Source organism: Melanerpes formicivorus, unplaced genomic scaffold, assembly GCF_026170545.1.
Source record: "Melanerpes formicivorus ecotype bairdi unplaced genomic scaffold, bMelFor1.0.p_v2 SCAF_43, whole genome shotgun sequence".
Classification (NCBI taxonomy): domain Eukaryota; kingdom Metazoa; phylum Chordata; class Aves; order Piciformes; family Picidae; genus Melanerpes; species Melanerpes formicivorus.
This window is the reverse complement of record NW_027142395.1, coordinates 4,049,933-4,074,929: the sequence shown is the minus strand read 5'-3', so window position 1 is coordinate 4,074,929 and position 24,997 is coordinate 4,049,933. Positions and strand designations below refer to the sequence as shown.

The window sequence follows — 24,997 nt, the reverse complement described above, 5'->3', positions numbered from 1 at the left end:
TGACTGGATCAGTTGATCTCAGTGCTGAGATTTTGGAGATTTATGGGGTTTGAGTACCTGCCCTGCCGCAAGACACATACCTTTGCTCCTGGCCCAGTCTGGGTAAAATTCAACATGTAATGGGAGCACCATAACCAGTAGACAAGGGAGTTCCTACTCCATGTGCTTTCTTGAGAAAGTTTTGGAACCAACATAAAAGACAGTATATAGCAGCAAATAAATTTTTTTCCCCACAGGCACTGCAACAGTGCTTTAGACTCATGTCCCAGCTTCAGATTGGAAGAACAGGTCACAAATTTGTGTGGCCATTCAGGCAGGCCAAAACTGTCATGGAAAAGGTTTAAGAGAACCTGCGCCCAGTTATCTATATGTAGAAAGCTAACCTTCATAATTAGTCATTTGTGGTTACTGAGGAGTCATTGGAATGAAAAGGTGTAGCGAGTAATCAAAATCTATGAGAATACTAAAAGTTTTTCAGTGTGAATCCATATGTATTTGAACAACTCAATCTAAAATTAAAAGAATATATTTAAGGTATATTTTTGTTAAAGATGTCAGTGATCCCTCTTTCTTAAGATACGATTAGGAGAAGGTTTCTAGGAGCGTAAAATATGTTGAATTCTCTGCATGTGCTCTTAAAAGAAACCCAAGCACTAGTATCAGGCTAATTTAAAATATTACTGGTGTATCTTTTTATTTGCTTTGCTAAAATCACATAAATTTGCCTTCCTAACACATTGTTTATTTAAGAAAATTTATATTAGGAAAGCCTCTACCCAAACAATGTGAAAAGAAAAGACAACTGATATTTCATGAAGCCATAAACTACAAATGGAACAACAGAAAACTGGTTTAAATAAATCTCTCTAATTGTAAATCTTTTAAATCTTTTCCACAATACGAAATGAGAAGTAGTAATCATTAGTCCGTATCTGTGAAGTAGAAGGAAGGCATAAGCAACTCCATGAGCAAAGGATGATATTTTTAAGTAGAGGCAGTAGTAATAGTATTGATAAATTGGAATGTGCTGCCCGGGTAGGTGGTGGAGTCACCATCACTGGAGGTGTTTAAGTAGAGACTGGATGGGGTGCTTGGTGCCATGGTTTAGTTGATTAGATGGTGTTGGGTGATAGGTTGGACTTGATGATCTCAAAGGTCTTTTCCAACTTGGTTAGTTCTGTTCTATTCTATTCTATTCTATTCTATTCTATTCTATTCTATTCTATTCTATTCTATTCTATTCTATTCTATTCTATTCTATTCTATTCTAAATTAGCTACATTGCACTGAGCAAAATTAATAATTGTTGCAAACATGTTAACACTAACTTTTAAAAATAATTTATGAGCCCATGTCTTCAGGCATCCAAGCTGAACATGACCTTTCTAACCTAGATTTCCAAGGATTTCCAAAGATCCATACACGATATTTTAATGGCCACTATAGTGCACTGCAAGAATGTTTTGTATTATTGATGCTTTCAGAGAGTAGTTCAAATTACTAGCGCAGTGTGAAACAGAGCTAAGGCAGAAGGTACACAGCCTCTCTAGACAACTGTCTCTAGACAATTATTACTAAAAATTAGCCTCATCCTTGGATTTGGACATGTTGATCTGAGCATAGAAGCTTTCAGTGTTCTGGGGAAACAGAGCTTCATATTCATGACTGGCTACATCACAGATACTATCTAAGATGCAAGGCTTGTATCGGAATGCATATCACCAAAATTACAAAGGGGGATGAGTCAGATAACTTTACCTATGTATGTCTTTATTATTTATTAGAAGTATCTATATTTTCCTTTGTAATTCTTTCATTAAATGTTCACGGAAGAGCTTAGATAAAGCACATTAAAACAATAAGAAAGTTTTGAAAGAAGCTGTCAGAGCAATAGCACCTCTCTTTATCTTATTGATTTTACAATGAATGATATGTTTGTCAATTAAATATTGCCCACGAAGAGCAAAAGCAGTGAGAGTGAAGGGTTTTAAAAGGGCTAGTAACTGAAACTACAATATCCTATTTAAAACCTTCATGAACCTCATGTGTAAGGCCACTGATTAATATCAAATTTAGCTATATATTTCACTGTAAAATGGTTAAAATAACATCAGCGATTTGAAATGAATATACTCATTAATTATTTTAACTTGCAACATTCCAACAACACGTATAGATGTTGAAAACAGCCACAGCGAATCCTCGATGTGGCAGCATGAAGTGGAGAATAATATGAAGAATGTCAAAAAATTAGAAGAAAAATCAAATCCTCAAAAGCTTGAGACTCCACAAAGCAGAGCTGTTAGTTACGCTCACTGAATAGCAATAACAACAACAAAACCAACAATAATTATGATGATGATGATAATACAAAGGCAGATTCTCAGATGCAATGCACTATTGCCAGGTCGATTTTCAATTACATTTCACTGATGTATTCATTTGTTTCTTAATGTGCTCATCTTGCCCATTAAGAATAATTAGCAGGCTTGCTTGGTGATTTCCTGGCTTCTGACAGTGATTTTATTTTATTTTTTTCCTTTTTTTTTGTTGACAACCACTTTTACTTTTTGGAAAGTAATTTTTGGATATTATAGTATGACTGGCATGTAATTTCAGCTTTGCGAGGAATTTAAAGGGAAGATGTAAACAGTAATTTCTAAACAAGATTATTTTAATCTAGAGTACCTACATAAAAAGCATAATACTAGGTATTAACTATTCCTGAAAGCAGAATCTAGAAAAGAAAACAGTATTTTATTCCACGTTAATTCAGTGCAATAAACAATTAAAAAATACCACCAGTGATGATAAAAATTAGCAGAAATGCATCATCTGTAGTTTGTGGCACGTGGGGTCAAACGTTATGTCCAATTACACTGAAAATATTGATTCCAATGAGTCTGATGTGGCTGAAACAGATCTAAATTTAGCCTAAACTTCTGTTACAGCTAGTCACTACAGAGAAGAACGCAAAGGAAAATTACCATAAGACAGATCATAAAATCACTACCGAAGTCCTTAAAACACAGCAAATGCAACATAAATTTTATGGTGAGCACTTTTAAGGATACATGCTACCTACACTACAAAGTTCTTAGTTCTCTGCACTTTGGCACCCTGCTAATATTAAGCCCATTGTAAAATCCAACGCAACAAAGGCACTTTGAATGCTGAGCCTTCAGAGCACCAAATGTTAAAAAAAGAAAAATACATTCCTGTCAGAGGCTTCCACCAATCACCTCTCCGAAAGGGATTCGCTGAGTGAATACAGATGAAGACTTCTTGTAAGACTTTTGGAAAGAAAAGATATTTCTAAAACACACTGTGAAAAACTAAGGTGTGATAATTAGATTACATTAACAGTATCTTTTTCAGGAATAAAAGCACTTTAATTTGTTTAATTCCAAATAGTGAGCAAACGCTTTTTAACACTCACCAGTTTTCCTTCCTACAGGAGACTTCTCAATTTCAAAAAAGTTCAGCTATGCTTATGGAATCTGCTATGCAAGCTGTTTTCTGAGTTGGTGATTACTGAATTCACCTGAAGCTTCTTGTGGGTAAAATGACCTTTTTGATAAAGATGTGTGTTTCTAAAAAAAACCTCAGTTTGCTTTGTGAGGCTAGTTTTGAAACACTTCATTTCTCCCACATTTTTTACCCTCATAATGACATAGAAAAAAAGGATTGGATGGGGTGGTGGCTAATAAAAATCACAGCATAATGAGTAATTCTCCCTTGAAACATGAATATAACAGACCAGAATGTAACAAAACAAAAATACCTGTAACACAGCTGGGAACTTGCATTTTCAAGAATAAGGAGACATGATGTAGGATTGGCTGATTTTAGCACGAATTTGTTAAAATGTTGTAAGCAACTGCAGTTACCTGTTACCTCTGAGAAATTCTTTTTTAAAGGTAGTAGCTAATAATATTGGGCTGCAATGTCTCCTGTTTAAACAGTCACCAGCAGCCTCAATTTTTTTTAAACCACAAATTAGTTTAACTTATTTTTGTCTTCACTAAGTACTCATTTTGTTAATTGTCAAATACATCCAAAACTCAAATCTAAATAACTCTGATGATGCAGTGGCCACAACCTGAAAAACTAGCCTGCCTTAAAATGCAAATGGAAAGATTACCAAGGAACAAAAGCAAATAGATATCTCCCTTTTTTCACTCTCAATTTCTAAGGGCTATTAGTACTCACTGTATATATCTGTTCTTCTTCTGTGATGATCTTTAATGTGGCCACAAATTATGCTCACTCGTTCTCTTGCTTAGTCAAAGTCCAGTTCAATTTTCCGAACTACGTGTTCATGTTAAGAGGGCATAATAGCAATTTATTCTAATATAAGAAATATAATAAAATACTTCCTACAAGGGATGGAGAACTTTTACAATCTTACATCAAGAGAAATAATGATAAATTGATAATTCATTAAGCACACTAAATAGGCAATTTGTAGGCAGTTATAACTTAGCAGCAACAACGAAACATGCATTTCAATATATACTGGGAAAGCCATAACACCATACAAACACTGGGTATATTTTAAGAGGCTAGTAGTTGAAAGTAAAAACAAACAAACAAAAAAAGATTAAAAAAATCTAGCTCTGCAAAACGATTATTTTAAGGGGAGCTAATGATTTGATGCACTGCTACACCTCCTGCAATGTGCAGCATACACACAGGAATCTTTCAGCACTCGACCATAAGACAAATATTTGCTATTGTACTTGCTCTATACCAATACTTACATTTTTAATTAAAAGAATAAAATGTGGCATTTATTGTGGGGGAAGCTGTAGATCTGTTCAAGATATTCTACAACTGTTTTTTAATTACTTATGTGGGGACATTTTCTTAATATACTCCATGCTGTCTGTCTTTATATCGATTGTTACTCAGCCAGTAAAAAGGAACGAGCACAACAAACCAGTTTTCTATCTGAATAAGGATACTTTTGATGGCCTTTTCATTTCCATCAGTTAACAGAACTTCTTTGACATCTGCAGAAATAGCAACCTGAAAAAAAGAGCACAGCAAACAATGAGCAAATATGCTTGTCTGTGTGGAAGTGAAGACAGGAGTGACAAGCCTTCAGTATCATGCTTCCTCACCTATTTCTCTGTAACAATCTTCAATCTTTTTTCATTTTATGTCTGCATTATTTTAATCATTCAATCAAATCAGTCAATACTTTTATCATTCCATTTGCGGGAGCCTCTATCTTGCTATCATTCTGTTCCGTAATTGCATTGTGACAGCGGATGATGGTATTCTGAGAGGCTTTCATTTGCGGGCTTCTGTTTATCTAGTAGAGCCATCATACAAGGCTGTCACTCTGCCTTTCAGCTTGCTTCTGTCTGACTGCCTGATGCCCTTCATATAACTTTGCATTGCAGGCAGATGGCTTTGTAAGGGTAATTTTTTTGTGAGCTTTGACATGCTCGCACATTGGGCTGTAACCTCGACACATTGTATAAGAGCGACAGGTTTGTCAAATGCCAATCAGTGTAACAATATGCTTTTATTTGTAGAGACATAAAAACTTGTCTAATGCACTGCACTGCTACATAATATCTCCTGAATACATGACTCAGAACCCAGAGAATGGTGAACGACTCTCCTGAATGGCCAATCTAATTCAAAAGAATCTAATTACCGAGAGCTCTGGATCATGTTTGTTGGTGTAATAATGCAGGCAAAACATTAGCAGCTATATCATGGTGCTCCAACTGTGATTCGCCAGGCTATTCCTGTATCTTAGCAAATGGGACTATAATCTGAAAAAAAAAAAAAAGCTTCGGCTATGGCAGTGAAAGACAGACCGTACGTGGCCTGGAATGTCACAACAAGAGATATTGACTACGCGGAGGTAAAATGCTTCTGCTCATCGAGGCAACCATAAAATCAATATGATACGAAAGCAAGTCAGTCTAGAAGGTCTCTCAAGACTCTGCAGCTTGACTGCAGCTGAGGCTGTTGACAGTTCTCTGACCCAGCAGTTGGAGGCACTGGAACATTTTTCCTTTTGTTTCTTCCTCTGAATGGGATTGGAATTGAGAAAAGACCTACCATGAGCCCAGCCAAGCATGTCATGCCACCCCCTAGCTCACACACAGCAAGGTCCCTGAAAGAGAGAAAGGAAATGGTAGAACCCATACAAATTAGATGAAAATGGTCAGAGAGACATATATGTTACAAGAACAAATTGCCATCTGCAGTAAGAACTGAGCTACCAGGAAGTTGTAGAGACATGACTGGGCTACCTCATGTCGTTTTGCGTTTTAAAAATAATTATGAAATAGAAAAGTCACAAAGCAGGCAAACCAGTGGGGGTTCCCTCATTAGTGTTCAGTGCAACATTACCACCACTGAGCTGAAAAATCTGAGAAGGTTCCCTTTTTTCCCTTGTCAATGGCTCTGTCTTTTAGAACTAAACTAGATAGAGTAGCGAAAGATAATTGTTAGGAAAGGATAACAATGTTAATCCACATTCATTCTTGCAAAAACAGTTAGAGAAGTAAATGGGGACATTAATATTATTTCTATATCTCTCCATATAGTTATGCCTAAAAGCCTGTCAGTATTAAAAAGAGAGAAGTTTTAAAACAAGCCATGTACCACCTAACAATTACACACGAAGAAATCTGATCCTTCAATTAGCACTTAAAACTGCAAGTGACCTACAAACAATGCTGTTATGAACAATGCTGGGAACAGCAAACAGTTAAGCCATAGAAAACTAAACGAAGTTGGTGTCAAGAGCCTAAACCCAGCCTGAGCTGAGGGCTGAATACGTGGTCTAAAAGGCTGCTTTTAACTTAGACCATACTGTGCTGTTATTAAGATGTGCATGTGAAATATAATTTGGCACACAGTGCGCTGGATAGGAGCTTGCAGGGGGAGCCATAAAGAATGTCCTCCAGAGCCATGGCTTGCCCCAGGAGGGGAGGAGGGAGGGATGCTGACCCCACGCTGAAACTGCGTGAAGTGGCGTCTAGGGCAAGGCAGAGTCTTAGTTTAGGAGCATGCTGCTTTATAGCTAAATCCACAGCAACTGTTGCAGCTGGCAGAAACATTCCCATTGACTCATTTTTGACAGGCAGAAAATGGAATTTTAGCGAAACAGATGTTTGGGGTTTTCTGGTGAACCATTTCTTCTCTCCTAAAACACCAACATTTGAAAATCTACATTTATGTTTATCTCCTTACTCCCTTGACAAGTATTTAGCAAGACCATCAGTATCAGTATAGAGATGCTGATTATTTCATTCGCTGAGGTCAGCAGACTAGGCTGTATGACTGTATACTAATGATCACTGACTGGATGGGGTTGATTAATGTTTCTTACACTCCATACATTTTATTTGAAAAAAGCCTAGTTATGCCGTTTAACAGAAATGAGACCAAAGACGGACATAGTTTGGGGGAACAAGCCCAAGCAGAATACAAAACAGATGTGGGAAATTCACAGTTTGTGGTTTAAATAGAATAATTACAGGTTATTCATCACATAAAATTTTATTTTTATAAACCTTAGATGCAAACATCTTAAAAAAGTATACATGTAAGATTTAGAAGGCACTTAATGCCTTATAAGAGTCATGCTTATTGCAGTAAACACAGAAAGTATCTGAAGAAGGATTTTTTGTGCACTTTTAATCAAATTTGCATGTACATAATATACAAGCATATATATATACACATGCATATGTATTTATGCAGAAAAATAATAAATTTCAGCACAAGTTCCCTTATTAGCAAATTTTTTTAAATCATATGACTGACTCAGGCAATATTTAGTGACATCTATCAATGAGAATGAAAACAAAGTGTGAGTAATGTTGAGAGGGCATAGTCATGGGAGATCGGGACCTGAAGCTGCCCATTTCTGCCATGGACGTTTGACTGATTGCTGTCTCTGAATATCCAGGCTTGCATACCCATGGTAAGCAAATACCCTTTTAGTTAGCAGCAGAGGGAGGTTTGCTGTGAAGAGCCTCTGAGAACAAGCAGAGTGTACAAGCTGCAGCAAAGTGCTACAGGGACACCACTACTGCAGCATAAGTCACACAATGCAGTGCCCAACTAGACTTGGAGAACAGAGCAGTGGCTAGCAGGTTATGTATGATAGCTGCCTCCTCTAATGGGCTGGGTTTCATTCAGGTGGTAGGTAGAGCATAACTGAGGCTTTAGAAACCAGGGCATGTTTTTGTGCTGGGTCTTTGACTTCAGATTGTAGAGTCTGAGCAAGTTACAGGGATCAGCTCACAACTGATACATGTTCGGCTTTGGTACAAGGGGCAGGGACTTAGAGCTTGGTCTTAACCTATTTTACCAACACTGCATGTGCACAAAACAAGGGATCCTCTATACTCCGAACTGGTTTACTTGGCATTAGCCTTGCACTCTCACTCAGAACACAAGTTATGCCTTCAAACGGCTTTTCTAGGACACCATTCATCCTCTGGACAATGAAACTTCAAGGATTTCCAAGTGCAAAGTACTGTATACTCAAGGGGAACGAAAGAACATGCAGGATGGATTCTATTTTTAGGCATTCCTATTTGAGCCTTGATAACTCACTTCAACATCTTCAGAAAATGATTAAAAAATCACCAAAAAAATGAAGTGTAGGTGTCTCAAAATTGTATCACAACACTTAAAAACAGGTGCAAATTTCTCCATTGCTATATGCAGTGATTATAATGTATTTTACCAGGTAATATTTTGCTTGTTTCTGCAAGAGATGTTGGTTTAAAGAACGTCTTTTATTTTTCCTGACCTTCACAATGAGTACTGATCGATTGGAGCTTCACTTTTGTTTCGCAAAAATCAAAGTGAAATAAAACGCCTTGAGTGGAAATCAAAAGTCTTTGACATATAGCAGAAAGCTTGCTGTGCAATATTAGTACCCAAAGGCAGCTCAGAATTCTTTAAGAGCAACGTGCATTCACCTTGAACACTTTAAGTTTAATCTGAAGACTTAAATCATATCAATCTTTACCATGCAGATACAATACAAGTAGCAGATTGGAAAGTATCTTTTTATGTTTAACTCTGTACCTGAATATTTCACTGTGCTTTAGGCAGTAGTAAGCCAGTACTTCTTCAGATGGCCAGAGACCTATAAAACACAGATATTTGTCTCCTTAATACAGTCTCTTTTTTGTTGTTGTTGTTCAAAATAATATTTTAATACATACCACCATTTGCAGACCTACACCAACTGTTTAATTTTCTAAATTTGCCATAATACCAGGGAATAAGGACAAAAACAAATATTTTAAGGGAAGACTTCTTATTTAAGCATTAGATCTGGAAATTTCATCTACTTCATCCTGACTAATGGTTGGAAATGTACCTATGTCTCTAGTTACACATACAGTTGTCAAAACTTTACAAGTTATATAAAATGTCATTCTATGAAGCTTCCCACATTTGGGCATTTGCACAAATATCAAACTGTTTTTAATGGGCCAGATGAGAGGCCCACCTTTCTTTGTAGTCTGTTTCTAACAGCGGGCAGAAGTCATCTTCTTTTTTGGTAGCTGTCCTCCACACTTCACTTTTTCCCAGTTCATTTTTATTTAGGTCCTTTTCTCTGAAGGGTTTGTTAGGTCAGGCATCAGTCTAACTGTAAGGAGCACTGACCATCAACACCAACACATGCTCAGGAAAAATATAGGACTAGAGCAACAACGCAGCATGATTTCTAGTTGTGGCTCAAGAAGTTCCTGAGGAGGAGGGGAGATACAAGTGGTGAGGTCTGTTTAACAGTCACCAAAGGATTTTTCTAGCTGGACTCTGGTAAACTTTCCATAGCTGCAATGTCTTGTGGCAAGAAGCATCATAGTTTTACCATGCTGTATAAAGGAACATCTCCTGTCTCTTGTTTTGTACTTGCCTCCCCATAATTTTCATCTGAGGGCCCCTAGTATGGGAATAGACAGGAGTAATTGTACTTTTTTCACCTACTCTGTGTTATTTACGACTTTATAAGCATCTATCATAAAACTTAGAATGGTCATGGTCAAGCTTGGCAAATACTTGGGGGCATCCATGCAAATTTACCCTCTCAACACCACTGACTCATGAAACTTGCTGTTTTGTCTGATCTGCTTCCCACTTCATTTGAACATCTGAGATTCTGTGGGCCACAGAGAGGGCAGCACAGATCCTGCATGGCTTGCACGCTCTCCATTGCTAGAGGGAGCCTGGGAAAATCAGAGTTGTACTGAGGCCATTGAGTCAGCTTCCCAAAGTTAAGGGAGACTGAATGTGTATATGGTTATATGTGCTTTCCATCTGTTGTTGCTTAGCAATGGGAAAAAACCATAAAATCACATGTCTATCTACAGGTGAAAACAAGGGTTAGCCTCCCCACACAACAAAGAGCATTATGAATTAACATGACAGAAGTTTAGTATTATGAACTACAGACACTTCAGTGCTTTCAGTAAACTTAAAAACAAATGTGGGAACATCCTTTAGATATTTCTAGACAGACAAACTGAATTCTATGCAGCTCACTAAGCCTATGAATCCTTTAGACCATTTAAAACAAATTTTCTTTCTTGAGATTTAAAAAGCATCACAATACATTTAATAGAAGAAGTAGTCTGGGAGAGAAACTGTCTTCCTTTGAAATCACCTAGATCCTGACTCTATCAAACACAATATTCTTCTTTTCCATCCAGTAAGTATTCTGAACTACCCTTACTCATGGTGAGAAATAAGGAAAATTTATGAATATGTTGTCCCCATGTTGATCAGGAAAAGCTTAGACAGGGTTTGGCCAAGACTCAGAATGTCACTTTTGCACGAGAAATATCTTAAAGGAAAAGAAACAAAGAAAGAAAGAAACAAACAAATAATAGTGACAATTCATCTGTATGACAAGAGCAGTAAATCAATGGTGGTATTTGTCCTGTTTATGACAGCTGTGGCTGATTAGGTGTTTGCAAATGTGCAATTTTCTTGAGAGTTGCTAAGGGTTAAAATAAAATATTCACACACGACTACCCATTCTTCAGTGAAACAGACACTAAGAATTGTACAGGATTTGCCATCTTCCTTTTGAGCATTTTCAATGCTTTTGAGCTTTGAAATACACTAAAATGACAGATTTTGCAATAAATATAATAACCATTTCAATATTTTAGTGTATAATATAAAGAATGTTTCCGTTTGCAGTGACTGGTGTATACTCAAGTAATAAAAGTGCTTTTTTAATACTTAGTGAAGACATGGCTAATTTAATACAATTTATAATACTTATATCTCACATTACAAAAAAAAAAATCCTCTACACCCACAAACACAAAAAGCCTAAATCTTTTGATGGCAAACTTTTAGCCTGAGTGAGTTTCAAAAATGCTTGTCAAGTGTAGAGAAATTCTTCAACATTTGAGTTTCGGTACTCTCAGTCAGATGTCTCTTGCTTTTTTGTGGTTGCTATTGCAAGGGCACTTTTAATGGTGTCACTAAATTTTTTATGAGGGTCACCATTCTTTCGCCTGCTACCATTACAATGTTGATACTGGATGAAACTGCAGGTGTATCAGGTAGCTCTGTGCTGAGAGAAGGGTAAAGCACCTTTGGAAAGACAATGCTAGACTTTAGGCAGATGATAGTGATGCACACGACTCCCCTCCCCACAGCCCTCCCCCACAGAGAAGGAAGTATCACCTGAGCAATGATATAAATGGCTGGCATCTAAAAAAGAGGAGTCAGGAGGTCTTTCACAAACAAGGTCTCAAGTGTGGAAGCACACAGAGCTTCCAGCTAAGCCAAGAAGCCAGAAGCTAGAATATCTGTGTTAATTTTAGTAAAAGGAAAAACTTCTCGTGATTGAACAGGTAGGTAAGCCTCTTTACCTTCAAAACAGGGATAAGCTTAAAGATCCATGTGGAGGAGTTTGCATTCTGTCTTCTTCCCCTTCACTCTGACCTACATTCACCAACAGAATGACCTACATTTTGAAGTTGCAAGTATAAGATAGTTCTGCTTCTTCTACAAACCAGACAGTTGTAATGCAGAAATGCAGTGATTCCCGAGTTAACAACTACCATTAGGTTGTGAAAAGCACCATTTATTTCCTGCAAACATATACATATGGATATGGATTAAGTTCCCCACAAATACACTTAGAATATGTAAAATAACATTATTGCAATTTTGTATTATGAATTGGATTATAAATACACAGCACTGGATGGGTACCTATTTGCATGTGCAACTGCTTACACATGGAAGTCAATTATTTACACATGCATACGCAAAAGAATATCAAAAGCCCCTCAAATGGTGCACATATTTAAAAGGCTATAAATATACTACAAGTCCTAGACAGAGGAGATGAAAAACTGTACAAAGAAACAGAGAGAAGCAAGAGTTTCTTTATACAAAAATAAATATTTTGTGACATTTACTAGAGGTTTTAAACCTCTCTAACAGTTTGATAACTATGATGTGAAAACAGAAAATAGTTGCCAGAAAACACTGGAATCTCTACTGAAACGCAGAAGTTGTGTTTGTATTTCCAGGAGAGCCTCAAGGAGGACTGTGATTTGGCACATCTGAAGACACAGGAGACAGACAGCATTCAGAGAGGAATGCCTCTCTGCATTTTGACTCTTGGCAGGTACCCTTTCACCATTAGGATGGAGCTAGAGATCCACTACAAATGTGCCATAACAGCAACGATGTCTACTTCCAGACAGCTTCATGAAACTTGCTACAGCAGTAGGGGTAGAAAAACATGATGGATGGAGAGGTCCTGTATATACAGAGACATACAAAATGCAAGCATTTCTATAGCACTTACCACCATATCACTAAATCCCACCACAGTGATGGAGTCTACCTCACAAGACCCTGGAATAATCAATTTCTATTCTCCCAGTTTTGCACATTAGGAATCCAACTAGGAGATAGAGACAGATTAAACTACTTAGACATGCAGAATGGAATTATGGGAATGCCAAGAAAAAACCCTTAGTCATCCTAACACAGTATGAGGTGTGATGCAGCAAAAAAAAAAAAAAAAAGATATTCAAATTATTCCTCAACAGGAACAACACTAACAAAAAAATGTAAATGGTTTTATTACTCTCATAGTGCTTTCTAATGGGAAGCGTCAGGTCCTTCTGCACTAGCCATGGCACAACAGGTCCTTAAAGAAACCTTCAGCCCATATGGACTAAATCATGTGTAGGCAGCTTTCTGAGGATTTTTGTTTTAACAGTCAGGTAGAGCAACAATAGTCAAAAGCAACACAAAACCTGTCTTACTGCTGCATCAAATCCAAAAATGATGAATACTGTATGATGTAAGAGAAAAATTTCTGTATAAATAAATTATCCAGGATTTAAAAATAAATACAAAAAGAACAACTATTGTCTCACCTCCATGGGTTTTTACCATGAATTTTAAAGAATGCAGCCACACAAATACTGAGATTTGATGTGGAGTTCTTTAAGAACATCCTTTTATTAGAAAATTCTCAGGATACAGTGCTCAGAATTTTGAGATGCATCGTCTAAAAGAAAACATTTAATGATTGGAGACATTATGTCTCCAAAAAGGAGACAAAGCTGCAAAGGAGTCACAGTAGCAGCCGATTACTTTAACCAGGATAGTGCAAGATTAGCAGAACTCAGCTTTACTGTGTGCCAATGAGGAAGCAAGAGGGCAACAGGAGGTGAACCATCCCTTGAAACCCTGAGTAGGAGGTATAAAGCTGTCCTACACCTGCTTCACAGACACTAGGAGATTAAAATGTTCCTTTCCAAGATAAGCCAAATGGAAAGTTTTGTCACTTTTCCATAGTAGTTCACATGGCCACATACAATAGACACCTGATCTCACAACTGAAATTTGGTCTTTTATTTACAGTATTAAACTAAGAGATGTCTTTCTATTTGTCTGAAGCTTCAAGTAAATTTTGCATGAATCCTGTTTTAACCCTCAAAACCAAAGACAATTCAGATTTGAAAAGTCAGTCATTTTTCCCATCTGAACATTCTTTAAAAGACCTTTTTGTTTCTACTTTACCCTGATTCTTGACTACACGATCATCTTATTTGCTCCAATACTAATCAAACTGAGAGGGATAAAAAAAGGATGATAGAATTAACCAGGTTGGAAAAGACCTTTGAGATCACTGAGTCCAACCTGCCACTCAACACCATCTAATCAACTAAACCATGGCACCAAGTGCCTCATCCAGTCTCCTCTTAAACTCTTCCAGCAATGGTGACTCCACCACCTCCCTAGGCAGCACATTCCAATGGTCAACCTCTCTTTCTGGGAAGAACTTCTTCCTAACAGCCAGTCTAAACCTCCCCTGGCACAGCTTGAGACTGTGTCCTCTTGTTCTGGTGCTGGCTGCCTGGGAGAAGAGACCAACCCCCACCTGGCTACAACCTCCCTTCAGGTAGTTGTAGAGAGCAATAAGGTCTCCCCTGAGCCTCCTCTTCTCCAGGCTAAGCAACCCCAGCTCCCTCAGCCTCTCCTAATAGGGCTGTGCTCCAAACCCCTCCCCAGCTTTGTTGCCCTTCTCTGGACCCCTTCCAGCAACTCAACATCTTTCTTAAACTGAGGGCCCTAGAACTGGCCACAGGATTCAAGGTGTGGCCTTACCAGTGCTGAGTACAGGGGCACAATGACTTCCCTGCTGCTGCTGGCCACACTATGTCTGATAATTAGTGAATAATGTCTCAAAAGAAGTACCAAAAATTGCACTGAGCAATGATGAATTATTTTCTGACCCTAAAAAAAGCATCCTTATACAAAGATGCATTGTTGGTGGAAACTAAAACACCCTTTGGCATCAGAATGGACTTTGCAGTGGTGTTCAATTCAGTACCTATCCCGACAGCCAACTATTCCCCATCTCATCTGTGAAAAGACTGAAGTGGATGGAAAATCCCCAAAACTCATGTTTGTTTTTTCCTGTGGCTCATCACCACTATGGACAAGAAGAAGCACAGTACAGCTACCATGGAGGCCCTGGAGAAATAAGATGGCAGATAAAAATCAAGGTTCAAAACCACAGTAATTTGCAGTAAATTTCAAATTGAGGCTCATTTTATACAGCCACTGAGAGCACTAAAATTCAATTCCAAGTCAAAGATGAATCATGAAGTTATGAATTGCACAATTAAAATTAAGTACAAAGTGGATGCATAACACATCTGCCCAATACACCATACTAGTGTCTTATGTGATGGTTGTTCCAAGTTGAGCAATAGCTTGGGTAAAGACTACCTGTAACTAACTGTACTTGTAATTAGTTTGCATGAATAACTCTCCAAAAATTCCACACCTCAAGCTCCTTTTCAATATAATTTTATAATTAAAAAAATGTTGCTTAGTATAGTCAAGGAAGCAAAGGTTTTATTTTGACTCACTTGTTCACACAGCAAAATACGTCACAGAAACAGAAGTTGCTAAGGGAAGAAAATACTTGTTAATTCATTCTGTTTGCAGCCCACAGTACACCTATATTCAAATGTGTGTCCCAAAGTTTGCATTTACACCCATCTACAGGAGAGTCATACGAAAGAGGAGTCAGCATCACCAAATCAGTTGCAGATGCTGTGCCTGGAACAGCAAAACTATTTTCCTACAAAGTTAAGAGAACGGCTACAGAGTTGTGGTGGTTCAGGCGGGGGGCCTGCCCTTGATGCCACTGCACAAGCCACACCTGTGATGGCCCAAAAGGGTCCAGCCCAGTGGGTGGGCACAATACCCTGCTCCCCTATAAGACATCAGCAGGGGGTCCTCTCTGCTTCTTTCTTCCCTCACCGCTGCCTGGGTAATGGTGTGAGCTGTCTCTCTTGGGCCTAGCTAGGCCCAAGGCCAGGTTATGGGGGGGAGAAAGAGCCCTGGGGGTTTTGGGTGTACCCTCAGGTGGGGGGTGGGATGCTTTTGGGTGTGTTTTGGGATCTCTCTCTTTTGTCACAGTGCTTGTGGTTCTCTGTAAAACTTTCATTGTTTATTTCCATTTAGACTTTCCACCATTTTTTGCAATCCGTTTGTCTGATTCTTTTCTTGTGCTGGTGGTGGGAGAATTGGCCTCTCAATCTACCACAAGAGTTCTGTACCAGCCTGGACATTTGACTGCTGCAAGCATCAACACATGAGCTAAGGAGTTTTGGAAGTCTAATCTGAGGCTCTGTATTCTGAAATTTACTCCATCTGTATTTACAAGTGAGCAACTTCAAAGGTAAATGCATGCAGAGTGAAAAAAAAGAAAAGTATTTATTCAATACCCATTCCAGTAGCACCTTACACCCATGCCATACTGCTCCTGACTTTTGCACATGGCAAACCACCTTTTAAGTCCAGTGAAGAGGAGTAATTTGAGACAAGGAGAATGGCTAGTTTAGTTTTCCACAGCAGGAATGCTATAAAGTGAGTTTGAAAAGGTACAAGGACACCAGAAGAAATAGAAGATATAAAGAGAAATACATCTCACCATTTTCCCTATGCACATACATTTTTTTTTTTAGAAGCTCTTGTCTCTCTTTCAATCTAAAGCAGAATTCATGATATTCAGATCATAGAGAAATATGTATAAGCACTGGCTGAGATCTTTCAGCCTAGGCAAAATGGCCTCAGCGCTGTATCGCTCACTTTCATTCTCATTATTATTCATGACTAGGAGGGAAACATGATGGTCTACAATCTGCAAATTTCTTTTAGAGTGCAAACTTCAGATGCTCGGTGGAACTGATGTGGAAATACAGTGACAAGTCAAAGCTGTAAATGTATGCGTGTCTCTTCCGTAAGAGAAATCGGCAAACTGTGCGAATCTACTTGTATGATTGTCTTTAGCATGCCTTTTTTTTTCAAATGAATGAATTTGATTGTTTTGTGGGGCTTTTCTTTTTTTTTTTACCTAGTTTTCAAATAGTTATTAAAAAATTAAACAACACCAGAACAAACCTTTTGTGATTATAGCCTTCATTCTCCTGCAAAAAATAGGATCTATAAATTTATGTACCATTGTAGATGTAAATTACAAAATTTTATATTCAACTATATTAAAACATCTATTCCAAAAATGATTACCAGTTGTGAAAAGCAGACAGGCTTATCACTTGCTGTCAGTTGTTCCTGTCTAGTTAAGCAATAATGTGCTAAAACTGCTCTTTTGTTTTGTGTAAGAATTTTGGCAATAGAAGAAATGAACACTCGTTTAATAAAAACTCAGGCTGCTTTTTGCTTTGATGGAGGAAGCAGCTGCCTGTTTTCATTTGCTGCAGAGCAGCAAAACCCATCAATATAATAAGCAGCTTAGATGCATCCATCCACGGCATCTGTAAAGATATAGGGCTATTCGCTCAAAACCAATCCTTGGTTTAATTTTAACAAAGATGTGTCTGACATATTTGAAAATGCATTATAATAGCGTTTTGAAATACTAGCATTTCCCCCTTTTTAAATACTTTTCACATATTTTGAAAGGCAAGTATACACATTGGAATGACAGAAATGATAAAACAAATATTGCTATGGCAAACAGCAGAACTAGCCTGAGAATGCGAAGATGGAATATTAAGAGACAGCTTCTCGTTCACAGACTCTCCTATCCCTTGAAAATATAGGAAAATAGTATTAAAGTATTTTCAGTGCAGGATTTGTTCACCATCAGCAGGAGCAGAGAAAGGCACTAGAAATAAGCATCACAAAAAAACACCCACAACCCACCCTGCAAAGACCACAGATACATTATACAACTCTATCTCCTGAGATACACTTTTCCTTCCCTCCCTCATGCTTTATTAAAGGTGGACAGATTAATATTAATGTTAATTTCCAAAGATACTTATCAAATTGTTTTCTACTATTACCTCAAAAGGAATATATTTTTTTTCTAAGTTTCAGCGGTGTGAGCTTGTCCCAAGTGACAACTTCTAATTTTAATACATTTTTTTTAATTAAAAATAGAGATATAGCACTTTCATATATAATTACAAAACCAGGAAGAGATAAAAGACCACCTAAGATATAAACCATAAGTGTCTATTTTCTGTCCAAAAATGTGATATGGCACATTTACATTATTAAAAATTCTTAAGACATTATTATTATTTTAGTGCTGTTCAGCTTTCTAAGACCTTCCTAAGCTGAGCTTTTAGATGATTTGCACATTAACTGAGAAGTCAGATAATTCTTAATCCTCCTCTTTTTCAGATCCAATAATGGATAAGGGAGCATCTTAGCATGATCAGCTAGCAATCTGCCTAGCCAGAGTGGTAGTACACCTGAATTTAGGATTAGTCATCTGGTTTTCATTATATCTGATTTAAATGAGCACTCATTCTGGGAAGTATAGGAAAAGAATATTCAATAATATTTAAATAGTACTGGGTTTATTTGTAACAATAAATTTGAAGTGCATGCATATTTTTTCACTTCACAAACAAAAAGCTTTACTGAGAGGAAGACTTTAAAGACTCGTGTCCAGACAAACAGTTGGATAGTTCAATTAAATAACTGTTTCTTCCGGTAGTCACAGTATCTCATAGATACAATCAGCCCTATCTCAGCTGTAACTTTGCATCTCTATCTAGTCGATTCCAATATCCTCATTTCACTTTTGTCTATAAATCAAGTGAAGAAACTAGTCAGTTTGTGGGGCGTTGATGTGTTTTTTACAAGGTCTTTAGGTTTTTGGTTTGGGTGTGTTTTGTGTTTTACAGAAATATCATGGGTAACAAACAAACCTGTGGATTAACCCTGGTTAGTAATGTTGCTTATCTTCCTCAAATATTTGATACAGAACATGGAAGCTTGGAGAAATGATCTATGCAGCCTTATGCAGTGCAATGTGTGCAAACAGAGGGGAACCTACATCGATGCTTTTGATTGTGTTTGGAAGGCATGTCTAGAGATTGGAATTTATTTTTTTTTTTTGGTTGGTGGGTTAGGTTTTTTGTTTGTTCTTCCTATCACTAAACAAAGAAAATATAGTTTTTGATCCTAGTAGCCTCTGAGTCAGTATTTTTCTCCTTTATCAAACTCTGCCACTCTACATAGTTTACCGAACTATTAGAAAAGCATCTGCTCTGTGCTGCCAGGAGATATTAATTGTGTGCAAGTGAAATAATAATTGCGTGCACTGTTTAGTTTGAAGGGTTTGGACCATCTGTCTCTAACAAAACAATGTATCTCAGCCCTAGGAACTTCATATACTGGCAAAAGGGGATCACACATCCTACATATCCTTAAATTAAATTGTTAGGTCACGATATTCAGTGAGCCTTGATTCTTTCTCTGGGGCTATCTTCAACTGGTGCTAAGTATGCAATTATTGAAAGTCTGCACTACTGGTGACCATCCTGCAGTAGATGCCCAAAATTTCCCTACTTTACTAAACCTTGTTTTCATCTCTCATGTGAGATTAAATCTGTAACAAATTATTTAAGTGAGAATGCTGCACAAGGATGAAGCCCTCTCAGACATCTCATCTGCTTACAGGTTCACATGGATCTGTATTCCATATGAATTTAGACTGTAAGATTTAAGGCAAATGCTATAACTTTTTTTTCTGAAGGGTCAAGGATTATATAAGCATGAAGAGCCTTCAGATCCTTCCTGGACAGGCTTGACCTACATTCATAGGGCAAGACACTCCTATTGCTTATAGCTGTTTTTTGCCTGAACTGGTTGCAAGTACCATAGCCGTTGACCTGGCACTTTTCATGACCACCAAGAAAATGAGCCACATCTTCAGCTGGTTTTCTGTGCTATTACACCAGTGTGTCCCAGCCAATGAAGCAGCCTTGAATTTGAAACATACATGATCCTTCTGAGAAACCAAGTAGTGTTTTTTATATAGCTATCTGCTATATATTTGAGAGTCAGATCCAAAGGTGTCCTTCCTACAATATCAAAGTTTCAGTGGATTATGTTAAGGGAGGATGCAAAAGAGTAGAATTTAGCCTCCAAAGAGGTCTGAAATATTAACAAACAATTTTTCCTGATTACTTTCACATTTCCCATGTTATTGTAATAAACTATGACCTAACTGGCCACGTTTTTGTTTCACATGGCATAAATAGTGCACAAGAGCAACACAGGCACTCCAAGCATTCCGATGAAAAACTTTGCAGGGCTGTATAAACTTAACTCTTTCACACACTCTTTCATTGCTAGATCTGAAATAAAGTTGATCAAATTCTTAATTAAAGTGAGCGCACATTCTCTGGATTCAGGAATCATTCAGTTCTGCATCAGCACACAAACTGGGCCCCTTCTTTTGACATTGAAATTTGAGTAGGAGACTTTCCCTTGTGTGTGCTGTTCCATGGTGACCACAGACCCTTGTGCAATCCTACAATTCTCTCCAGAGAAGCAAGGTTTTACGATAGCTGTCCTAAGACACTGGATTCTTTGAGGCAGATTTTCACTAATGGCAAAGTCAACATAGTAAGTCCTCAATTTCGACAGTATTTGTAATACAGATAGACCTTGAAAGGCTGTGTTATATCTGTGTGCTGAACTCCCACATCAGCAGTTAGGCTCTACAATACTTAGATTATGCTTTCCCCTTACTGATTTTCGGGCTTAGGCTTTAAAACTAGAAAGGCACAGGTATAATCTTCTGAAACTCAAACTTTTTCCTTGAGAATTAAATGCATTGTGACACTATTTTCCCATCAATAAAGTACTACCCCCAAGAATAATTATGAAAACCACTTTTCAAAAATTAGTTGTGTGTCACCATAACAGTAATTAGCAGTTACCAACAAATTTTAGCACTTTCTTGTTATCTTTTGCTGTTAAGAGTTTCAGTCACAATAAGAGAATAATTTCCTGTTACTTCTGGGGATGGAGGAAGGAGAGATCATGAAATATATGCAATTTTCACATATAAAACTCTGTGGAAAATGTAATTCTCTATGTGTTCTTTTCTGAAAATGTGTTCTATGCTCCTGGTTTGTCTTTGCTATCAGAAGCAGGATTGAAATCTCCACTTTAGTATTTATCTGAGGCTGTGATAGCTCAGTTGTCTGCTTCCAAATGCCAAGATAGGGGGAATCTCATCAACTGGAGACCAGCTGCATGATGGGCAGTTAATAGATATATCAAACCTTAGGATATATGCTAAGCTGAGGAGATGATTGGTCGGTTGATATACTGATTGATTAGCATAGGGAGAATGGGTTTCTTCTTGACAACCTAAGATTATGCTTCAGCTAAGCTCAAATTGCTTACACCTCTTCTATTGGGTTTAAAATTACAGTCCTGTCATCTAAAATCTCTCTTCAATGAAATTTTTACCATATATAAAAATTAAAGAGAAAAAGAAAGTAGGTGCAATGGATAAGAGTAAATGGAGTAGATACATTTCACACTACGGCTGTTGGTACCACGAGAAAAAGTTGATAAGTAAAGCCACTTGAAATATGTTATATATTCTGTACACTACTAGAGAGCACTTCACAATAATTTAGACGGGTGAGGGGAGTTCAAAACAATAAAAATTAATAACTGCTGATGGTATTGCTTTAAAAAATGATAGTGGTTAGCATGCAAGGTAATTATACAGTTATGATGTTACCAATACATTTTTGTCTTCTTTACAGGCATTTTCCTAGGTTTCTCAGAAATGTATTAAATTATATTTGAGATACCAAAGAAATATAATATAGTTGCAACAGAATGCATCACCTCATAGACAAAGCCTTATGTTCTGCAGGCTAGTGAAGCAACATACATACTTTTGCATTTTTCCTTGAGAAGTCCAGAATTTGTTTTCCCAGAAAGCAGATGGAATCAAATTTTATTTACAGAGTATTTTAAACTGCATCATCAGTAGGGTGTGGACATTCAACGAAAACAAGTGTTAAAAAATTACTATACTGTGTAATTATATGTTTCCAAAACAAATGCGCTTCCTACACCAATCATCCGTTTAATTCCCAGCCTTACATGCTCTTCACAATATAAGGCTTTATCAGTTGAGAAAGATACAAACACTATTAAATAAAACATTAAGAAAACAAACACAACTTTTTGTTATCTTTAATTTGATACTCTGAAACACTTCTCTGCTTGGGTAAACAAGAATTTAGTAGTCATGTAACAAAAGGCTTATTGAGGATGTTGAAATCTGCATTAATAAATAAGACTGAGTTTCTCTGATTTTTTTTTTCCTTCCCTTTTGTATCTGCTATGACCGGTAGGGGATCAGCTGCAACTCAAATCCCCAGCTGAACAACCCAAATACAACTGAGTGAGCAGACTTAAAACAAGGCCATTTATTGGTGCCTGTTATGCAAACAAAGCATCCAAGTCTTAGAAACAGATGTCAACTGAAGCATATGCTTACTGTAAACTGGAATTTGATTCTCTTTATAAAAATAGACTTAAATGGGCCTACAGAGACTAGGCTGCCTCTTGTTGTATAGCATTGCCTAACTTGATTCAGCCTTGAGCTTTTTAAAAGATGAATAGACTGATATCCAAGGGCAAAAAAAAAGAAAAAAAAAAAGTAAAAAAAAAAATTAAATGGGAAATAAATGATAACATGTTGAAGCAGTTCCCAGAAGCAATTTTACAGATTTTCTCTAAAAACACAAGACAGGAAGTTCAAAGCACGGTGCAGGTCACCTATGGCATGTCGAGTTATCATTTTTATACCACTTAGGGTGAAAAAGGGACTTTATGTTCAAGTGGCAAGTTTAGTACTTCGTGGGTTTTTTTCCTTTTTTTTTTTTTTTTACCTCTTCTCACATCTTGATGCCTTTTAAATGTCACTTATTTTACATGAGGCAGTTGGTGGAGACATGAGTCAACAGCAATCAGAACCATTATCCCCTGCAGCGAGCCCTGGTCCTAATGCATTATGACACCTTAGCTGGCCAGCCACCGATTTACCTTTCTGCTTCTTAGGGAATTAAGTGGCATCATGTGAAAATGGTTGTGATATGAACAGCATGGGCATAACTGGTATTAAATTTACCTCTCAGCCTAAGTGAATTTTCCTCACATGTGACTAATCAAAATGAAAGCTGTGGACATGGGCAGATCTGGCCAGCATTTCTCCACCCCTGGGATTGGGGCTATTTTGTTTTATCTCTTTGTACAAGCTGGCAGAAGTTTAAAGTGAAGGGGATAATCCAGTGCTGGTGTCTTTATGAAATAACATCCTTACATGAAGAGGCTTTTAACTGTCTGTCGCTGTCCTCTCAAAAAAAAAAAAGAGCGTGACAATCTCATTTTGCTGAGCACCCTCCCATGAAAGGAGAAAATAATAGCCATAACAGCTACGGCTAGTACTGACCTTACATGATCCATTATCCACTAAACACTTTAAAAGTCAGTCTTACATACACTGTGGGGGAAATTAGAGAACTATCACAATCATTTTCACTTTAGTGAATTTGTCTTCTGTTTGAAGTCAGTTACTTGATATCCTCACACATAACCCTCTAGATCACTCCCCCCCACCCAAAAAAAAATAAAAAAATAGGAATTCTTGCTTTAAAAATTGATCTTGTGCAGAAAAGGTGGGAAACACACCATACTTTTCCTATTGTGATTAATAAAGGTACTGACAGCAGTGAAACTGAATTTAGCATGAACTTTCTTCAGAGTAAATGTGAAATAATACAAAAATCATTAGATAATTTAGAAATCTTCCACATCAGTACAAAAATACTTTTATCAATCACTTCAGCTGTGATAAGTAGGTGCCAAAGAAAGTGCAGGGAGAGCAATTATCATCATGTGCAGTCAGAAAGATATTTATTCACAAACTAGAGTGACTTGCATTTTACTACAAACCAGCTGTGAATGTTACTGATAATAACAGCAGTGTTAGATTTTCCCGAAGTACTGTAGTCTATTTCTAACAACATGATTGTATAGGACAAAAACGCCTGAAGCATGAAGTCCTCTTCTATATGCAAGACTGCACAACACTCTGTGACTGTAAGAATTTCTAATACATGAATTGTTTACTGTTTATTGTAACTTAAAGTCTGTAGTAACCCATGTACTTCTAATTTTATTCAAGCAAATGTTGATTGAATATGACACTGCATCTCAAATTTTAAGATGAACCCAGTCTATCTGAACATCAGTTTTAGGTTCAAGGTGTACAAGTCATCCTTTCCAAGCACAAAACTTGGCTATCCATTTCATTAGTGTAGGTTTTATCCCATGATGGTTTTATTCTGCTTCACACACCAGGGTTTGCGAAGTCCAGACAGGGCTAGAAGACTTTCAATTTTCAACAATATATTACTCTATGTAATACAGGTTTGAATGAAGGAAAATAATTCAAACCTAATATATTATTTTTTTTAAAAAAAAAGGGGGAAAAATCAGAAGAAACCTATCAAAAGCATACTTTTCTTATGGAAAGAGAGAGACCTAGAAATACACAGATTTGCATTGAAGCATCTAAGTCAGATACAGTAATCATTTATTAAAATCTAAACAAGCACCAACACACACCATAAACATTCTTTACACTTATTTTTAGAAATGATTGAAGATAAAGAACAGGAAGAGGGTTCAGAATTTTTATTGTGACAAACACAGGGAAAAAAACACACATGGAGCTTGCCTTTGTAACCTTCATTTTATCAATGAGGCCTCATAATTAAGGTCAAGTTATTGCAGAGATTGAAATTTAGGGAACATGTCAATTAAGATAAACAGGAAAATTACCTCTTCCCAAAAGGATTAGCCTCAAGTGGAAAGGTTGGTTCAGAAAATTATAGTCCATTTGGTAAGGAAGATGGATCCACAGTAAAGCTAAATCTGCAGCACATAGGCTGGCATATTTTATCCGAAACAGTTGTAGAAAAAAAAATTTAGCACAAAATAATTGTTATTTTCCTCTTATTCTTTTCCCTGACTAAACATGACTTGCACAGCAAAACCAGCTGCAATAGGTAGAGCATCTTTCCTCTTTTTTTTCTTTTCTTTCTTAGTTTCAGACTTAATTTGACTT

The 24,997-nt window shown here is 37.2% G+C and overlaps 1 protein-coding gene across 2 annotated transcripts in view; it reads right to left on the bottom strand.

Annotated features, from left to right (window-relative positions):
- CAMKMT (calmodulin-lysine N-methyltransferase) overlaps positions 1-24,997 on the bottom strand; it is a 256,296-nt gene that overhangs the window by 45,643 nt on the left and 185,656 nt on the right. For both annotated transcript variants that reach the window (XR_010989820.1, XM_068158873.1), the window contains exons 4-6: positions 9,079-9,139; positions 6,085-6,139; positions 4,968-5,031 (exon numbers count right to left, since the gene is read on the bottom strand). Coding sequence is in view for 1 of the 2 variants with exons in the window: in XM_068158873.1 (XP_068014974.1) it covers positions 4,968-5,031; positions 6,085-6,139; positions 9,079-9,139 (180 nt within the window). In the remaining variant the exon portion in view is untranslated. The remainder of the gene's footprint in view (positions 1-4,967; positions 5,032-6,084; positions 6,140-9,078; positions 9,140-24,997) is intronic.